Below are 21,274 nucleotides of genomic sequence, written 5' to 3'. Positions count from 1 at the left end.
TTGATCCCTCGGGCAGAAATGCATAAATGGCACCACTGTGCAAAGGATATTGCCGTATGAGTTCAGGAACACTAAAGAAAACCATTGGCAGCAAACACACAGCTATATCTACAAATGAAAGCTAAAACGCTACCATACAAAGTGACAGCAACACCACCAAGAAACGCCATCATTTTCCGTGAGCCTGAGCTCATCTGAGATGGACTAATGCAAAATGATTAAGTCTGCTTATGTGTCCACATTTCAAAGTGTTTTTGGAAAGCATGGCCGTTGTGTCCTCCAGGACAAAGATGAAAAGGACATCCAGATAGTTATCAGATCAAAGATCAAAAGCCAGGATCTGTGATGGCATGGGGGTGTTTTTTGTGACCATGGCATGGGTAACTTGACATCTGTGAGGGCTCAATTATTGCTGAAAGGTTTTGGAGCAATATATGCTGCCATCCAAGCAATGTTGCTACTTATTTAATCAAGAAAATACCAGGCTACATTCTGTATGTGTTAGAACTGTGTTGCTTCATAGTAAGAGTGTGAGGACTCTTCAGTTTCTGCCAGGAGTCCACACCTGTCTCCCAAGAAAAACATGTGGCACATTATGAAGTGCAAAATATGACAAAGGAGCCCCTGGACTGTTGAGCAAATGATGTTGGACATCAAGCAAGAATTGGAAATAATGCTAGCTACAAAGCTTCAACAATAATGTCTTCAGTTTCCAAATGTGTTGCGAAAAGGAAACGTGGTAGAACATAGTGTTAACCCCTTCATGGGCAGGATGCTAATTTTTTGCCTTATTGAGATAAAAGTCTTCTAACAGGCCACAATCAAGGAAATAACACTTCTTTTTCGTTTAACGCATAAAACAAAGGGCAAAAAAGATGTATCCTCTCACGGGCAGCGTCCCAAAACTGGACGGGTATGTTATCAGTTCTGTGAAGTGGTACATACTACAGTTATGTTTATTAATTAATTCTTATTCTAGAACGACACTTACGCATTAATAATACTGATGGATTAGCAATTTAAAACAAACTTGTTTGCATACTGACCTTTCCCCCTTTCTTCTCTTGGAAAATGCTCCATGTGTACATGAGGCAGCCATGTTAGGTTAGGAAGGAAAGGGAAATAACTCCGTGCTAACTTTGACCGATGAGTTATCCTCTCCAAATACCAAATTATGGCTTCAGATTAAAACACTTAAATATTTTGATATATTGAAGGATATAATGCGTGAAAATCACAATGTCCCAAAAATCAAATTATGACACTCATTTTAGTATATATTATAATATCATAACGCCTGAAGCGTATTTGTCTGAATAGTGAGGTTACACTTCAGTTGGGTATACTATATATAGTACTGAATGTAAATTTACCCCATGTTTAGTCAGAAGTTTTGAATGGGTGCCAGTTTCATGTCACATTGTTAGGCCTGCAACATATAGGGGGAATCAGGAGTGAGTGACAGGTTCAAACTGGTTGTACAGCCACTGGATTAATTTCTAGTGTGCAAACCCTGATCAGCTGTAACATCAATTTTGCACAATTGAAGCATGGCTATGATTAGTAAGCCCAAAACTAAGCATTTTTTCCATCAGTTTGTCTGCAGAAAATAAAAGTACAAACCCTCTTATCAAGGGTGTGGTACTTGTTATATGTGGATGAGTCTCTTTCCTAAGATTTCAGCAAAGGTCATGACACAAATAATAAAAGAGGGGTTACTTTGTTGTTAAAACCCTTCTTAGCTTTAGCATAGTGAATCTACAAACAATGAAAATGTCCTTGTCCAAGTGCACGTCTCTTGTCCAAGCCACTTATCCTCACAAGGGTTGTGGGAGTGCTGGAGTCTATCCCAGGTAACATCGGCTAAAGGTGGACTACACTCTGAACTGGTTACTCATCAGTTGTTTGGATTTATTCTAAGAGCTGGCTACAGTTTAAAGTACGGTATAGTAATACAATTGTACAGCGTAAACTCATTATACCCCCTTCACCATGCCTGTCAAAGCCAGATTTTACCTGTTTATAGACTCTTGTGTATGGGACAGACAATACTGGATGAACTAAGACGACCCACAAATTTCTTTACTGCAGAAGGAGAACAGCCAGTGTTTGAACAGAACAACAGAAAGCCAAGACCAGGAAGTCAATTCTGGCTCTTGGCTTAAGAAGCGATGGTCATTCAGGATCGTGCTCTTGGATATACATGGAAATACAATGAGATTGGTGGGAATCAACTCTATAATGGTTTGGGGGTGGCCGCAATACAACCTCTTTAAAAGATGACCGTCACCTGAACTGAACCACATCAGAAGAGTTTTGGTTGTCCCTAATTGCTGGAACAACATGACCTGTGCCATGGCACAAGTGTGTTTCTGAGTTCTTTAAAAAGTTCTTTCCACCTTATAACTTGGTTGTTTCGCAAATAAAAGCTTTGTCAGCTGTGAGCTTTTATACAGACAGGCATGTCTTAATACAGTGAAGAAAATTGGTATTTGAACACCCTGCTATATTGCAAGTTCTCCCACTTAGAAATCGTGGAGGGGTCTGAAATTTTCATCAATGGTGCATGTCCACTGTGAGAGAGATAATCCAAAAACAAAAATCCAGAAATCAGAATGTATGATTTTTTTTAACGATTTATTTGTATGATACAGCTGCAAATAAGTATTTGAACACCTGTCTATCAGCTAGAATTCTGACCCTCAAAGACCTGTTAGTTCGCCTTTAAAAGTCCACCTCCACTTCATGTATTATCCCGAATCAGATGCACCTGTGTGGGGTCGTTAGCTGCATAAAGACACCTGTCCAAGACAATCAGTAAGACTCAAACTTGTAACATGGCCGAGACCAAAGAGCTGTCCAAAGACACGAGAGACAAAATTGTAAAACTCCACACGGCTGGAAAGGGCTACGGAGAAATTGCCAAGCAGTTTGGTGAAAAAAGGTCCACTTTTGGAGCAATCATTAGAAAATGGAAGCTAAACATGACAGTAAATCTCAATCGGAGTGGAGCTCCATGCAAGATATCACCTAGTGGGGTCTCAATGATCCTTACAAAGGTGAGGAATCAGCCCAGGACTACACAGCAGGACTTGGTCAATGACCTTAAAAGAGCTGGGATCACTGTTTCCAGGGTGACTGTTGGTAATACACTAAGACGTCATGGTTTGAAATCATGCATGGCACGGAAGGTTCCCCTGCGTAAACCAGCACAAGGCCTGTCTTAAGTTTGGATGATACAGAGGAGTCATGGGAGAAGGTTTTATGGTCAGATGAGACCAAAATGGAACTTTGTGGTCATAATTCCACTAACAGTGTTTGGAGGAAGACGAATGATGAGTTACATCCCAAGAACATCAACCCTACTGTGAAGCATGGGGGTGGTAGCATCATGCTTTGGGGGTGTTTTTCTGCACATGGGACAGGACGACTCCACTGTATTAAGGAGAGGATGACCACGGACATCTATTGTTAGATTTTGGGGAACAACCACTTTCCCTCAGTCAGAGAATTGAAGATGGGTCAAGGCTGGGTCTTTCAACATGACAATGACCCGAAGCACACAGCCAGGAAAACCAAGGAGAGGCTCCGTAAGGAGCATATCAAGGTTCTGACGTGGCTTAGACAGTCTCCAGACCTAAACCCAATAGAAAAGCTTTGGAGGGAGCTGAAACTCTGTGTTTCTCAGCGACAGCCCAGAAACCTGTCTGATCTTGAGAACATCTGTGATGAGGAGTGGGCCAAAATCCCTCCTGTAGTGTGTGCAAACCTGATGAACAACTACAGGAAATGTTTGACCTCTGTAATTGCAAACAAAGGCTACTGTACCAAATATTAACATTGGTTTTCTAAGGTGTTCAAATGCTTATTTGTAGCTGCATCACACAAATAAATCATTTAAAAAAAATCATACGTTGTGATTTTTGGATTTTTCTTTTTAGATTATCTCGCTCACAGTGGACATGCACCTACGATGAAAATTTCAGACACCTCCATGATTTCTCAGTGGGAGAACTTGCAATATAGCACGGTGTTCAAATACTTATTTTCTGCACTGTAAATCAGGTCCAGTCAATTGATTACAACACAGGTCCAGTACTCCAATCAAATATACTCTTCATCGTTAATCTTTTTTATATAACTATTAAAATTTGTACATATGATTGATTGATAGATAGTTAAAAAACTAGCCAATTAAAATCTTATCTATAGACATTATATAGTGTTAGAACTATAACAACACAATTTCTCATCTGGGTATGCATGTATTTGTGATAGGAACTTCCTGAAAGCGCTAGTCTGTCTCTTGCTGAAAATAATCTTTTAACTATTGATTTTTTTATCTTGGAAGAAAATGTGATCATTTTTTTGAAAGAGAAAAACTTAGAACCTATTTTTACTATGAAGGTGTGTGACATAGGACATGTACCCTGATCCAGTGTAGCCTTGCCTGGGGTCCCGACAAGCCAGACCTCAGAATTTTACTGACATTAAGGGCAAGGGTATTAATTTCAAATTTAAAGAGTTTCAGAGAGGTCCGATATGTTAAACAGTATTGCTAAATCCCTCACTAAACACACTAGTAACGTCTCCCTTTCTGGTGAAATACGACAGAGGTTCCCTGACCTCACATCTGTGACCTTGGAGTGGTCTTTGACTTTTGAGACTCATATTAACAACATAACTACTGCAACACCATCCTCTTCGGCTTATCCACCAAACTTCTCAATAAACTTCAATTTATAGACCCACTCTCAAGAACACTTCAGAGAATCTTCTGGCTCCCATTCCACAACGCATCCAGTACAAAGTTGTCCATAAACAAGCTCTCTCCTACCTTTCCCAACTCCTCCACCACCACACCCCCTCCAGTAGCTGCCCCTCCTCTGACAATAACCTTTTTCGTCGTGGAGTAACAGAACCTTTGCCTTATCTGTCTATCCCAGGTAACATCGGCAAAAGGTGGACTACACTCTGAACTGGTTACTCAGTCGTTTGGATTTATTCTAAGAGCTGGCAACAGTTTAAAGTACTGTATAATAATACAATTGTTCAGTGTAAACTCATTATACCCCCCTTGACCATGCCTGTAAAAGCCAGATTTTACCTGTTTATAGACTCTTGTGTATGGGACAGACAATACTGGATGAACTAAGACGACCCACTAATTTCTTTATTGCAGAAGGAGAACAGCCAGTGTTTGAACCAGAACAACAGAACAACAGAAAGCCAAGACCAGGAAGTCAATTCTGGCTCTTGGCTTAAGAAGCGATGTTCATTCAGGATTCGATTGGTGGGAATCGACTCTATAATGGTTTGGGGGTGGCCGCAATACAACCACTTTAAAAGATGACCGTCACCTGAACTGAACCAAATCAGAAGAGTTTTGGTCAATGACCCAAATTGCTGGTGTAACATGACCTGTGCCATGGCACAAGTGTGTTTCTGAGTTCTTTAGGAAGGTGTTTCCACCTCATAACTTGGTTGTTTCGCAAATAATAGCTTTGTCAGCTGTGAGCTTTTATATAGACAGGCATGTCTTATTACAGTGAAGAAAACCTCCACCACCACACCCCCTCCCATAGCTGCCCCTCGTCTGACAATAACCTTCTTTTTTGTCATGGAGTAACAGAGCCTTTGCCATATCTGTTCCAACGTTCTGGAATCTTCTCCCAAAACCCTTTTAAATACCAACTGAAAACCCAACTCTTCTGAAATGGTTTTAAAGTTATAATCTATATTTTGTTTCAAAAAGAGAATGTGGGGAAAAAAAAATCACGAAAGCCACTCCAAGAGTAGATGACGGAATGCTGATTAAGCCTATCACATTCTGACACATCTTACTAGATTTTTGTAGATGTTTTTTTTTTTTTTGTATATATATATATATATATATATATATATATATTCAGTGACTATCCTATACAATCCTGCGTTGGATCACTTACTGGCACTCTAAAATGACATTGTAGAAATGATGTATTTTGCTTCCGAACAGGCAGGCTAATATATGGATAGCATGCAGATCGATTCAGCTATAGAGAAAGCATGTGAGGTTGGATGGAAGACGAGGAAGCTGGAGAAGTACTTACCCTAATTTATATCGAAACCAAAAAATGCAATAAATAAATTACGGTATGGGTTTAATATATAAATCAGCCATGTTTTCTTGTCTTTCTTGCATTTTTATACTCTCTTTATATCCTACTATTTTTTATTTGTAAAGTGTCTTTTGAGTACCCATTAAGCGGACTCTATAAAATAAATTTCATTATTAGTTGTTATCTTGTAATTTTTCAACATCATACATTTGGAAAACATGTATCCAAATCAGAACAACGGTGTACTTATTGAGGGCCTCTGTTGTAGCGTATGAAGTCTGATTTTGAATTTAAGTAAAAGCTGAATTTTAATTTATTCAATTATTCGATATGTAGATTATAATTTTAAAAATCCTATCCTACCTATTGTATATTTTGTTTTAATTTGTCAGTATCCATCATTTAATCCATCCATTTTCTGTACTTCTTATCCTCACTCCGGTCACTGGTATGCTGGAAATGATCCCACCCTAATTCTGGACACCCTGAATTGGTCCCCAGCCAATCACAGGCCTAATATTAAACAACCATCTCCACTCACTAAGGACAATTTATTGTCTACAACCAAATTGCCATGCATGTTTTTTTTTTGTTTTTTTTTTGGTGAGGGTGGGGTGGGGTGGGGGGGGTGGAAAGTGCTCTGAGTGGCACGAGAAAACAAACACAGGCATGGGGAGAACATGCAAACTCCACACAGGCTGGGCCAGGATTTGAAGCCTGGTCCTCAGAACTGTGAGGCAGATTTGCTAACCATTCATCGAGCGTACTGCCCCGCAGGGCACATATAGACAAAAAATATATAGACCAAAAACAGTATTTATACTGACATTTATACCTACGGGCTACTTAAGAGATCTTCCATCACCATGCTTTGCATCATTTTGGAATGTAGGAAGAAATCAAAACACCTGGAAAAAACCCACGTGGGCATGCAAATGCAAACTCTAAAGAGGATGACCGGAATCCAGATTTAAACCCTCAACGACTGAATAGTGAGGCAGATGTGTTAACCAGCCAAACAAAATCTCACCAATTTATCAATATATAAATCCAAATAATTAAAACAGAACAATGCAAATGTGAAACAGCAATACCATGTAATAATGCTAAACAATTTCCTTTCTTTAACAGTTTCTCAAATACAATGTCATGTGACCCAGTGTGACCCATTAATATGAGCCAACGGGTTAAATCCTGCAAAAGAACAGACATCTTTTTTAAGGGATTTGACTGTGATGTGACATTTTTTCTACAAAAGGAAATACAGGGAATACAGAAAACATAACACATAATGTCCCACAGATGAAATATGACTACATAAAAGCATTGTCATAGAAAATAATGGGGTATCTGCATAAAAATGGAAAACTTAAAATGTGGGTTTGTTTTGGCCTATATATGTTTGTATCTATGTATAAACTTCCACCAGTTAAGGGTGCATTGCACTTCTCACCCAAACTTAACAGCGAGAGCCTTCAGTGTACTTGTGACTCTAAAAGGACAAATTAGAATAGAAAAGTGATGGATATATAAACTGCCAACATTGTTGAAACTTCATAAAGGCTCCATATTCTCCCCATCAACACTTATGTCCCTGTAAAACATTTGCTTGAAAAAGCTTTGTTTAAAGCCCAAGTGTCATCGATATAAACATTCTAAAATAGATATTGTAATGAAAAATACATAACATTATTCACTTCAATGTCTATACGAAAAAATAAATGGGAGCGGAGAGCGCGTCATCAATGCGCAAAGTTGCAGAAGTGTCATTCAACGATATCCAAGTGGTCGCCATATTGGCTGCTTCCTCCGTCCGTGACGTCACCCGGACATTCGCCAATGAAAACACGCGGTGAACCCTAACTACGGGAGACAAATGCACCCCTTCTGACGCGGAAGCTCTTTTCGAAAAGGAGAACACCACACAACCAAGTAAAGTTACCGGGGCAATATTACACTATTGTTTCGAGCCTTCGGGGCAATACTACACTATTGTTTCGAGCCATATTCAGATGATATGCGATCACGGCCAAACAGCATCCCCGTCCGATCCTATTCCGCGGCGGAGATGAGCCATTGCGGATGAGGCGGCCGGTGTGGCTTATGACAGAGCCTAGCCGTCCTGCTTTAGGGGAGTGTTCACAGATGCCGCAGTACTGAGCAACACAGTCGAGCCGGGGCGCTTTATGCGCGCTCGCGGCTGAGTGAGGCATTCTCGGCTGGGTTCTTCAGACCCGCCCCCGTCCCCAAACCTGACGCGTAGCCTTTGCAGAAGCAGTGACGGCCGAACGCGCGCCTCAGCCGGTGTGGATGATTTTCAGGGCCGTGCTGGCATACAATGAAGCCGAGCCGTGCTGCTTTTAGGGGGATGTTCAAAGCCGCCGCAGTACTTGTTGAACACCATCGAGCCGGGGCGCATTACTGCCTCCCTGTTATTTGGAACCCACGAAGCTCTCGTCCTCTGCACCCGTGCAATCCATTTTTCACAACAAACCGGGTCATTTGGAAACTTAGGAAGGCTAAATCCATCCTCCGGAGTGTTCAAGTAACGAAGGAACAACGAGCTACCTTCCCGAAGGTAAAACTAATGGAAACAAACGAGTCCACTTGGGGGCGCCGCCGTCCTTTACATCACTTTCTGCTTCTTCTCAAAGGATTTTCATGGCGGGAGTTACAAAAAGCTGTATACGTCAAAATCATGTTTTGTGGTGAAAAAACGCTTGGGCCCATATTGGCTGCCGTTTTTCCATTAATAACATACTAAAAATCATCCATTTCATGATAGGAGCCCTTTAAAATCTTGAAATAAAGTGTGCTTCTGCAAACTAAATAACAATTACCTAAACAATTACCTAATCCACTTTCCCATGTGTAGTATGTACATTGTTGCTACTGAATTGGCATTCATCACTCAAAGTAATTTGGGATAGGTTTGAAGCACCACCCCCCCCAAACCCACACACACACCGCACCCAAAGAACTTTGATCATCATATGCAGTAATACAGTGTATAAAAAAATAAAAAGGGATAAATGGATACGTGAATTGGGCTGAAACCAAATCTACAGTATGTTCCAATTCATTGATGCACCCGTCAACAGAAACTAGCGGCTCCTCTGTTGGATGTCTACAGAGCTGATAACTTCAGAGGCACTTCCCAGTCAACTCTTGTTAAATGGCGCAGTCTCGTGTTTGGGAGATTTTGGTTACATCACGTGCCCACCCTTACGTCATGATGCTGCTACATGTTAACATTACTAAGGCCTCTAGCCCTGAACCACATTATAATCACTAGAAGATCCACACTAGGCATGCTTCTTATTCTCTCCATCTGAATAACGCCAAACAAGCAATTAAATTAATTTTGAAGAATTGTGATTTCTGTGAGCAATGGAGTTTCAGGCAGAGCAACTATACAGTACTCATTAATCATGAGTTGGGATTGTTAGAAAACAGATTCATTTGGATATTAGATCAGACTGCAGCATGTTGTCCAGGAGAAATATTAACGAGTTTTAGTGACGGATCCGATTGAATCCACAATTGTTTTATGTCTTTTAACCTCAACACACAGTCACTACTATAGGAGTTTAGGTCAGTCACTAGCCACAAAATTAAAAACGGATGTACTATAGCCAGTTAGGACTAAAAAGTACTGTTGAGCTCTACATGCAGGAGTATTGTGTCACTACAAACACTCCACACTGGGGTGGTCCATGCATACTAAAGGATCAAGAACAACCTGGGCACTTGGTGCACTAAAGCAGAAACATACCCCATTCAGCAGTCCCAGAGTGCCATAAGCACATTGGTGTAATCCCTGCAGACTACTGAAACGGGTAACTGGATCACTTCTTTTAAAAGCACCTTAATGGATTGGCCTAGCCGTTGATTTTCTTTTTTAATACAGAGCATATTGATGACCAGCAATCAAATGCAATAGCATCCCTTCACTGTCAGTATATAAAACTTTATCATCTGAAGGCTTACAAATAATAACATAAAAGTGGGGTTTTGACTACCTTTGTGTATTTTAAGTATCAATGCTAAAAAAATATATATATATTTAAAAAAGTAAATCCGAATTAATATTTGGCAAAAAAAACAACCAAATCTGCAGAAATTATGTTTTAACAATTATAAGAACTCAATGCGAAAGGACCCTAAGGTCCTTTTTTTTCCCAAGTCATGATATAACACTGACAGGAGTTGAAAACTGTAATAAATTAAAACAACGCGCAATGCTTTGAGCAAGCTATTGTCACCATCCCAAATTGAAACCAAGATAAATGTCATGACAATATTAAATTTAGCACAACTGAAATCTCGCTTCCAAACAACTCAGATGAGGTAAACTGAGAAGAAATGCCATGGAAAGCTGTATCACACCAATACAATACGAACTCATCCGATGACCTACCCCTTTTGCGTGATCTGAGGCAACATCAAGGCTGTCGCTGGGCCTGCTAGTTATCCAGAGCAGGACTTGACAGAAAAGTCTTTGGTGTGGCTGAATCTTACCTACCACCCAAAACCCTCTCACCGCTGCCACAGCAACAGAGAGCGGATTACTGGACTGTACCATTCTGTTGTTGAAGGGGATTAGAGTTCACACAACATGGCCCCGTTCTGGGTGTTCGTGTGCCTGTGAGTGCGTGTGTGTGGCCCACAAAGGACAGATTACCACAATCGGCATTCTCATTTGAGCTTCACGGGGAAAGACTGTACATCACAGCCACTTGCAGAATAAGAATATGATACAGTGTATAGACAATGCCATGATAAACATGAACATCAATAAATATTATATTCTAATCAAGCACAGATGTTCTCCCGGTTACACATAAAATACAGTTAAGTGGTGTGCTTGACTAACTGACTAAAGAACCTCAACCCCGCATTATGTAACTGATTCCTACGTCTATGATGTAAGTGTATTTCTGTCTTTATAGCCAGTGGACAAACATAATCGAAGCATCAATTCAAAGGTGAAAAGGGTAGGAAGTGATTCAAGGAACTGAATCCAGAGAAGGTAGGTATTAAATGTAGAGAGGATCATGAGTGTGTGAGTTTTTTTATCTTTGATGAGGTTCAAGTTCGAGAAAGGAAATCATCTCATTATGGCTTGAGGCAGATTAGTATCGGATCAAACGACATGCCATTATATAACACGGCAAACAACATGCATGCCAGCGTAAAACATACGATCAGATTCAGGGCTGAATGTTATGATGCTATGGTATTAATTTGAGGTTAAAATTTATGCATGGTCCATAATATAATTTCCCACAGAACCACATCAGGGGCACTTGCAAAGACGTTGGTAGAGTTTGTCACTGTATGGAGTGATTTTTACCTTCTCTTCTGGAGTCTTGACCACAGCAAAAATCTCACACTTCTCTGTCCCACCAGGATCAGGATTGTGGTTTTGGTGCTCTGTGGTTGAGATGATGGCCAACTGCCTTTGGAGCCGTAAAACTTCTCTTTGAGACTCCCTGAGAAGTTTCTCGAATTGCCCTCTCCTTGAAGGGATAGGGGAACCCTAGAGAGACACGTATAGATGATATCTGTAAAATGCAGATTATTAAATTCCAACAAACTGGTATAATAGTGGTTACAAGTAAACTTTATATAGCCATATTCAAGCATTTAAGTAGGTACAGTTATGTACTGCTTTCGTGGCCATGGTTTGGTACAGTACACCCCTATTTCTCTTGTATTTCCACCGCTCATGTGTAGTGGAGGGTAAATCAGCGTGGCAATAATTCAATAACTCTGGAAACATGGAACATCAATGAAACTAGTAGCTAGCAGCTCGCCAGATGCTTTTTTTAAATTCACTTTTATCCGCCTCTTATTCGGTCATGTATTGCACTTTGTTGCGCTGAAAAAAAAAAAAATTGTGGCCTCCTCCATGATTAAGTTGACCATCCCTGTTCTAAATTGTTAATTAGTTCCAGATGTAAATACCTGAAAATAAAAGCAGACATGTTGACCTCTTGTCACATATTCATCTGTTGATACCAAAACCAAAATCCATACAGCTGAAAGCCTGCCTGCCTGTGTGTTCGTGTTAAGGGCAGGGTTTTTAGCAGTACAATTTTTGTCCAGCAGAGAGCAGGCTTGTGTCAACAAGTGCCACAAAGGCCAGGCTGATGCATTCCTTACAAAGGGAGGGTAAAAACGTTCAAACTTAAGAAAGAAAAAGAGAAAAGCCCAGAATCAGTGAAAAAAGTGAAGCCTAGATATGAAAAAAATAATGTGGTCTGAAGACATGAGTTGGTGAGAAATTAGAAATAAAAATGTGTACTTCAGCAGTGTCCAGTCGTGCCTCCAGTTCCCTAAAGTCCTTCTGAAGCGCAGCGATCTCCTTGTCTTTGCACAACAGCGCATCTGCGTGTTGGGCCAGGTCACGTGCTCGCTGACGTGCAAATGCCCTCTTGTATTGTTCCACTGATCCAGGCCTTATCAGTGACGGTGAACTCAGCTACAAAAAGGAAGTATATGGTTTTATTACAAACCTACACTAATGCAGGAGTAATGTCATAATTATATGAAATCATGAATATGAAACAATTTTAAAAAAACATTAGTAAGCAGCAACTGAACTTTCCTTGTGCCATGTGGCACCATATTATGCCACTTTGTGAACTAGTTTACTGTGCACCATCAAAAGATGTCAGTACCATTGTGAACCAAAAACCCCTTGCATTTAGATGCAGTCAACATAAAATACGTACATGTAAACCTTCTAGATTGAACTCCACGTAATTAACCAAAAAATTACAAATCACAATTCTAGAAATATATTCGCAGTTCATAGCCCTGGTCACAATATAAATATATGTTTTTGTTTTTAAATCAAAGCATTGCTTCTAAATTCAATGCTATCTTACCCTTTTCACTTCCGGATCACTAATAATTATCAAAGCAGACTATTTATGCATGACAATAAGTGGGCCAAACAAAGGAAACAGTTGTAGTGGGATGGATTGTTATTACATTATATTTTCAACAAGGGTCCTATTCACCACATGCACTCAGCAGCTTGATGAGTAAATTCGAGCATCTGGGTCAGAGTGAGGACAAACTGCCTGGTCAACATAGTTCCAATAAAAAACATGAACACTGTTAAATGTGTGCAATATACCATTTTGAGGTTAGCCTCCTGCAATTTCCGGGCCCTCTCCTCCAGCCTTTTGGCAAGCACTGCCAGCTCTGTGTTCTTTCTCCTCAGCCGCCTGACCTTCTCCTCGGTTTCTGGAGCACTGCTCTTCCGCTAAAAACATGGGCATAACAAATAACACCGTACAAAGCCTGCAGTGAATTGGAAAAAAAGTAACTACACACCTGAAAATTATTACCACTATTACCACTATTGTCTCCCTTTTTTAAAAACAGGTTTCTTGGGAAACATATGCAACAGTTACTATGTCATCTTCAGTAAAGAATGGCAACTCTTAAACTTACCAGCAGGCAATTTTCCTCCCTCAGTATGCTGCATGTCTTCTTAAGCTCATCGAGAGCACGCAAGAGTTCAAAGTTTTGCCTTACCAGAAACCGGTAGTCTGCACCATTCTGGAACAAAAATCATTAAATGGATGTTAAAAAATACTGGCACATGAGAATCAAAACATTGTTTTTTAAAAATCTTATTTTATAAGATAACGTGGGCATTCTCATATACTTTAGTATGGCTGTGCAACAAAAAGCTTTCGCCTGCATCCATAACACTTCCTGATGATAGTTGACAGAAGACCACCACTGGACAGGCTTTTCATTAGAGCAACTCAATAGGCTGACCAATCTATTACACCACACTCGCTCAGCATAAATGGAAGAGCTCTGCACCCACGCTGTACGGTGGAGAGAGTGACTGCCAGTGCGCCACACTATGATGTGCTCTCTTTACATTACGCCGAGACTTGTGAGAGCCGAAACAAAATTTGCCTGCTGAGAACTCAAAGATAATTTCAGACGCAACCGAGAATGAAACGATTATTGAAATTTGTTCTGCGTTGACCAAGACAAATGGATCTTGCCAGACATACATGAAAGAATCTTTTTTTTTTTTTTTAAACAATGGTAATGATGTTTGAGGGGAATAACTGTGGTTCCCCCAAATTATCATCAGACTTTTTTTTAAACGTCAAAAACAATGTGTATGTGTTTTTTGGAGCACACCATACTGTATAATTTGTTTGGACAAAATTTTAACCTTTCACACACAAAAATTAAAATGCTAAGTGTCATTTTGTGAATAATGTGGTCTTAGTAACAGGTTGACTATAATTCTCTAAAAATTGTAACTGGTGCTGTAAACGATCTTAAACTCTGGATTAATTATCAGTTATGTACTAAACTTGCATCTGAGGCTGTTTGAACGATCCTCTTCCAATATTATTTAGACGGTATCTCTCAGAAACAACCCAAACAGATAAGCATAAGGTATTTGAGGACACATATATTACTTAGTGCGAACATGATAGTGAAAGGGTGCAAAAAGAAAAAAAAAATCCAGCTCCCTATAGCCCTGTGTAGGAAGGAATAGATGCCTGGAATTAAAAAAAAAAAACAAAAACATGTTTTACAAACTCTTAACACGACATTCATTGACAAGACGACTGTTAATGATGTGTTTTTTTAATCCCTTGAACATCACAATCATATTTGGAATAATTAAATCACAATATCCAACTTCCTAAATATTTATATATGGTGCAGAATTTTGTACCACAAAATGTTTTTAAATAAATCGACTGCAGCATGACATACAATTGTAATGGACACATGGTCCATTTTCAATACACTGTGTGCAACATTATTAGGAAAGCATTTTGACCATATCATGACTATCAGGCATATTCCTAATGAATTTAATCATACCAGGGGCTCTGCATTTGTATAATGAGTGTGGGTGTGGCCCAAGGAGATCAACACCTTTCAATACAACCTATATGAAGGTGTTTGTAGTTCTGAGGCAACACCATTGGCAAAATGGGCCAGAAAAAAGAAACCGATTAACAGATTCTGAAAGAAGTCTCACAGGAATGCAGCACTCTTTAAATATCTAAGATTTGGTGCCGTGATCCCGGTTGCAGATAGTCAACAAGATCGCAAGATAGAGAGATACAATAACAATACAAAAGTCAGCAGCATAAGGTATGAGAAAAACTGGCCCATTTCTTATTAGCCAATGGGTTCCATGAAGTACATTTAAAAATACGACCTACAACTGAATAAAATTTTTAAAAACATAGAATATAAACATGAAAAACAAGTAGCACTCCCGTGACCTTTGTGAGGAGAAACAGCTCACAAAATACATGGATGGATGAAAAATAACCTCAACAAACAACCAACCATCCATGCATTTTCTGTAATGCTTATCCCCACAAGGATGACGGGCGAGGTGTAGCCTATCCCACCTATTTCGGGCAAGAGGCAGAAATGAGGTCTGTTATGTATTTGAACATTCAAATTTTACATGGAAGTTTAGTTTGACAGTGAACTTTCATTGGTGTGTAAATAAATGACTAACATCAACTCTTACTCCTTGCTACTTTGTTAGCACCTTAAAAATGTGTTGTCACATGCTGTCTAGGTATCGCTGAATAGAAGTGCTGGAGCAGAGCATGGAATGGATTGCTTGTATAAAGTTAAAAATTGGAGATTTTAGATCTAGTATGATATACTATACTTTTTTTTTTGTACGACATCGGACCAGGTGACACGGTGGCGCAACTGGTTAGAACGTTGGCTCGAGAGTTCTTTTTCACAGACATGACAAGTTCTGCAGGGGATTACTTTCTGTTTACGAACGATAATATTAGATGGTGTTATTTTGTTAGTGGTTTGAGGAGTTAGCTAATCCCCAAATTGTGGCATGGACAGCTGGCCCCAAACTGATCCTTCACCTGCACTTAAAATGGGAATCAATTCATATTTGTGAAATGTTCCTACATAATATTGAAATTGTTTTAAAAATCAGGAAATAAGTTTTAATTACACTTCATTTTTCTCCCTGTAAGTTGTGAAGTCCACTCAAGGCCACATAAATTATTCTTCCCTCTACTGAGCTCTCTCAGAACACATGGACCTGGATCATTTAGCAAGGCAGATGTAACTCAGTAGCAGGGGGCCAAGGGTCTCTCTACACAAGCTGTCAGGATAGCCTTAGCATGGGGGAGACTCATTTACCGACTGTATACCCCATTTGCATCTATATTTAAGTGGCTTGTGTACAACTGAAGAAGTGATGCTTTTTAAACTGACCAATATTGAAAATATTCAACATTATCACTGGCCCACATCACCTTCTGTATCTCTATCAAAGCATCATTCAGTTCATTTTACTATACTGTTCCACCTGTTCAGAAATGAACTAAACTCACACACATAACCGATACTGTTGCAAAAATCATTAGCCTGCCCGTACCCAAGCTCACTGAACCCAATAACAAAGCTACCGTAATGTAGCTTCAACAGTATAGGACATTACTAACCCACTGCATGAATAACTCATCCCAATGCTTTCAGGTGCAGGAGGGGTCTCTTTGGGAAAAGCCTCATCCCCGCAATCAGAGCTACCAATACAACAGGAGCTATTGAGCTATTGAGGGTTGTGTTGCAGTAATTGTTGTGTTTTTGTCCTGAACTGTCTGTTTTAACTGACAGTGATCTTGTGGAGTTCATCTATGGCATGTGGGAAACAATTTCCCTGTGAGGACAATCAAGTTCAGGTCTAATAGCACTGCCTGAGGCAACAAAACATTTTTATGTATTCTTGAACAGCTCAGCAATCTGAACTAAAACAGGCTGGTTCACTTGTGTGGGAAGAAATGTAGGTGCACTTTTCAAGGAGTGATTCAGCAAAATATAGAACTCCTACACCTTCAAAGCTCTGACAAGCTGACTTTGCTGCGTGAGCACTTGTGCAACTAAGAAAGACTGTCCGGATGCGAGTTTAATGACTTCACTGATCATTGGTGTGAGAGGGACATTTACTTCTGCAAAAAGCTTGTGAGTCAGCTTTGCATCAGCGGTTTTTTTGTTGGTTTTTATTTCCAATTTTTTTTAAGAACGATTGTAACATTTTTGATTATATCAATTCATAAAGTTGTGCAGTCAGAATTGTAAAATATTTTTGGGGATTTACAGTGCCTTGTGAAAGTATTCGCCCCCCCTTGAACTTTTCAACCTTTCGCCACATTTCAGGCTTCGAACACAAAGATATAAAATGTTCCTTTTTTGTCAAGAATCAACAACAAGTGGGACACAATCATGAAGTGGAATTAAATTTATTGGATATTTTTTCTTTTTTGACAAATAAAAAACTGAAAAGTGGGGCGAGCAATATTATTCGGCCCCTTTACTTTCAGTGCAGGAAACTCACTCCAGAAGTTCAATGAGGATCTCTGACTGATCCAATGTTGACTGATGATGATAAATAGAACCACCTATGTGTAATCAAGTCGCTGTATAAATGCACCTGTTCTGTGATAGTCTCAGGGTTCTGTTCAAAGAGCATCATGAAGACTATGGAACACACCAGGCAGGTCCAAGATACAGTTGTGGAGAAGTTTAAAGCCTGATTTGGATACAAAAAGATTTCTCAAGCTTTAAGCAGGAGCACTGTGCAAGCAATCATATTGAAAAGGTAGGAGTATCAGACCACTGCAAATCTACCAAGACCAGGCCTTCCCTCTAAACCTACACCTCGAACAAGGAGACGATTGATCAGAGACGCAGCCAAGAGGCCCATGATCATTCTGGATGAACTGCAGAGATCTACAGCTGATGTGGGAGAGTCTGTCCGTAGGGCAACAATCAGTCGTACACGGCAGAAATCTGGCCTTTATTGAAGAGTGGCAACCAGAAAGCCATTTATCAAACATATCCATAAAAAGTCTCTTTTAAAGTTTGCCAAAAGCCACCTGGGAGACACACCAAACATGTGTAAGAAGGTGCTCTGGCGAGATGAAACCAAAATCCAACTTTTTGGCCACAATGCAGAGCTGAAGACTGCTGTTCACAAACGGTCTCCATCCAACCTCACTGAGCTCGAACTATTTTGCAAAGATGAATGGGTAAGGATTTCAGTCTCTCGATGTCCAAAACTGATAGAGACATACCCAAAGCGACTTGCATCTGTAATTGTAGCAAAAGGTGGTGCTACAAAGTATGTATGTAAAGGGGCCAAATAATATTGCACGCCTCACTTTTCAGGTTTTTATTTGTTGAAAAAGTTTAAAATATCCTATGAACTTCATTCCACTTCACGATTTTGTCTGACTTGTTGTCGATTCTTGACAAAAAAATTAAAATTTTATATCTTTATGGTTGAAGCCTGAAATGTGGCAAAAGGTTGAAAAGTTCAAGGGGGCAGAATACTTTCACTGTATACCCATAACAGTAACTAAAGAGAATATATTGTGAAAATATTACTACACTGAAATATGTATCAAATGACCAGAGTTAAAAAAAAAAAAAAAAAAAAACTCAATCTATATATCAACAAGCAACAATTTACACGATGGGGTAACATAAATTGAACACAGTGAATATGACAACAAAGTCGCAGACCATAATTTACTGTATGGAGCTTAACACCGTAATGACAAAATGGCATAAACTACTTGGCTCCAACCAGCAGAGGTGCTGTACAATAAGCGACTTTATCGAGTTTAGCGAATTTTGCAAGTTGGTTTTTGTGTATTACTTCCAATCTTTTTTGATAAGATGGCCTGACTGTTACACAATATGTAAAAGTTTTATTCAATGTGTAGCTTGGGAAGAGGTTTACATGAAGTCTCTCTCTTTTGCCTGCAATCTTTTTCTACCACAACAAACTAACAAAACAAGGTTGTAAATGATTTATAATCTAATTAAAAACAACATGCACAAATCCTGTCAGGTCTGACATACAATGCATTTTATATGATGTTTTACTGAATAAGGTGGGCTTGGCGCTATGGTGGTGGTTAGCACATCTGACTCGCAGTTCTTACATCACAGTCACTGTGACTAACCACATCTGGGAAAGGTTGGTTCAATTTCACAAATACACCCAAAGCTGATTACCATCATACTTGTTGACTCGAGAAATCCCTTCGATAGAATCTGTCAGAGAATATGGAATAAGCTAGAAGACCTCAAGAACCAATGCATCATGCCACAATCCAAACAAATTTAAGAAGGAATGAGGGAAAAAAAGTAATTGAAATCCATCAGTCTCAAAAAGGTTACAAAGTCATTTCCAAAGCTATGGGGCTCCAGCAGACAACAGTCAGAGCCATTATCCACAAATGGAGAAAACTGGGAACAGCCCTGTGAGCTGCTCCCACAACATTACCATGAATACAATTATTCAAAGGTCTGACAATGACTCATCACGGAGGTCACAAAAGAACCTTTAACAACATCTAAATACCTAGTCCTAGCATCAGTTCAGGTCAGGGTTTTTAATGCTACCGTAAGAAAGACGCTGGCCAAAAATGGTATCCATGGCAGAGTTCCCAGGTAAAAAACCATGCTGTCACCAAAGAATACAAAGTCTCATCTCACATTTGCCAAACCATATCTTGATGATCCTCAAGTCTTTTGGAGAAACAGTCTGTGGCTGACGAATCAAAAATGTAACTTTTTGGAAGGTGTGCGGCCTGTTATATCTGGCATAAAAATGGGACCGCATTTGATAAATAGAAATTTATGACAAAATGGTGGCGGCAGTGTGATGGTCTGGGGCTGCTTTGGTGCTTCATGACCAGGAAAACCTGTTGTGATTGATGGAATAATGAATTCTGTTCTGTACCAGAAAATCCTGAAGGAGAACGTCCAACCCTCACTTCGTGCCCTCAAACTCAAGGGCTCTTGGATCATGCAGCAGGACAACGATCCGAAACAGCAGGTCTACATATGAATGACTGGAGTCGCCTAGTCAATGTCTGGATTTAAATCCAATTGAGAAGCAGTGGTGTGACCTCAAATGGGCAGTTTATGCAAGAAAACCATCCAATATGGCAGAGTTGAAACAATTCTGCAAAGAAGAATGGGAAAAAAATTCCTCCAGAACGATTTGAAAGACTAATACTACTTATCCCAAGCGCTTGATTTTAGTTATTGCTGCCAAGGGTGGCAGAACCGGTTAATAGGTCCTGGGGGCAGTTACGTTTTCACAGAGGGTCAGAAAGGTTTGGTTTTTCTGTGTGTCTTAATAAATTTAATTGTCATTGGACAATGCATTTTATATTTCCTTGGGCTGTCTCTGAGTGATATTACACTGGTTTGACGATTTGAAACCTTTGTGTGATAGATATGCAAAAGAAAAAATGAAATCAGGGAAGTTGCAAATACTTTTTTACAGCACTGTAGTTCTCAGGCCATCATAAGAGACGATAAAATGTCTACAAGTTGATTTTGCAGAAACACCAACATCAGTAATTTGTGGCAGCAGATGGTACCCTACACTAAAGACATGCATACATGAGTATATACAAAGCTAGAACTACGAAAAAGTCAGCCAAGTATCATATGTCTAGTAGAATTTAGAATAAATTATAATTTAATATAATAATTTATAATTCAGTGATATGTGATTTGTACAACATCATTGGACTGCTATCTTGATACTCAAAGCACTCCAAAAGGATGCTCATTGTGCGAGGTGATTTTAAAAACAACAGCTCCTAATGCTTGTATATGTCATGAAGATCATTAAGTGTTGTTTCAAATCTCCTTCTGTATTTATCAGTCAGACACCCTTGGGGTACCTGACGCTGACGAATTATAGGGGGTCTGCCTGATGCGGCAAGAGGACAAAGAGCCAACATAAAAGATTGCTTTTATCCCCCAAGCACTGAGCAATCGACACCCACGTCCCCAGTAATCACCGTCTGGGTGAGGTCTAAATAATAAATGAAGAGATAAAATGTGCTTTCTCATAATGTTTTGACTGTTTATCCTGGCCAATGTCAACAAAAAAAGGTCCGGAGCAAAATATGTTCATTACAAATCAGACGATGTCTATCATTTTAGATACTCATGAAGGCACAGAATACTTAAAGTGATGATGGCATGTCCAATTCAAATTACACAGGCTGTATGAAAAACAAGGTAAATGTGGTAAAAAAAAAAAAAAAAAGAACGAAAAAGAAAAAAAAATAGCAATACAT

The 21,274-nt window shown here is 39.5% G+C and overlaps 1 protein-coding gene and 1 pseudogene across 9 annotated transcripts in view; one reads left to right on the top strand and one right to left on the bottom strand.

The window, feature by feature from the left end:
- LOC133491482 (RIMS-binding protein 2) overlaps positions 1-21,274 on the bottom strand; it is a 71,982-nt gene that overhangs the window by 39,828 nt on the left and 10,880 nt on the right. For 8 of the 9 annotated variants that reach the window (XR_009792419.1, XR_009792418.1, XM_061802647.1 and 5 more), the window contains exons 3-7: positions 13,572-13,679; positions 13,252-13,380; positions 12,412-12,588; positions 12,072-12,293; positions 11,458-11,643 (exon numbers count right to left, since the gene is read on the bottom strand). Coding sequence is in view for 7 of the 9 variants with exons in the window: in XM_061802647.1 (XP_061658631.1) it covers positions 11,458-11,643; positions 12,072-12,293; positions 12,412-12,588; positions 13,252-13,380; positions 13,572-13,679 (822 nt within the window). In the remaining 2 variants the exon portion in view is untranslated. The remainder of the gene's footprint in view (positions 1-11,457; positions 11,644-12,071; positions 12,294-12,411; positions 12,589-13,251; positions 13,381-13,571; positions 13,680-21,274) is intronic. The other variant, XM_061802654.1, reaches the window with a different exon arrangement.
- On the top strand, positions 17,633-18,309 carry LOC133491552 (uncharacterized; annotated as a pseudogene).

This window comes from Syngnathoides biaculeatus, chromosome 18 (assembly GCF_019802595.1).
Source record: "Syngnathoides biaculeatus isolate LvHL_M chromosome 18, ASM1980259v1, whole genome shotgun sequence".
NCBI lineage: Eukaryota > Metazoa > Chordata > Actinopteri > Syngnathiformes > Syngnathidae > Syngnathoides > Syngnathoides biaculeatus.
This window is presented reverse-complemented; position numbering and strand designations above follow the sequence as displayed.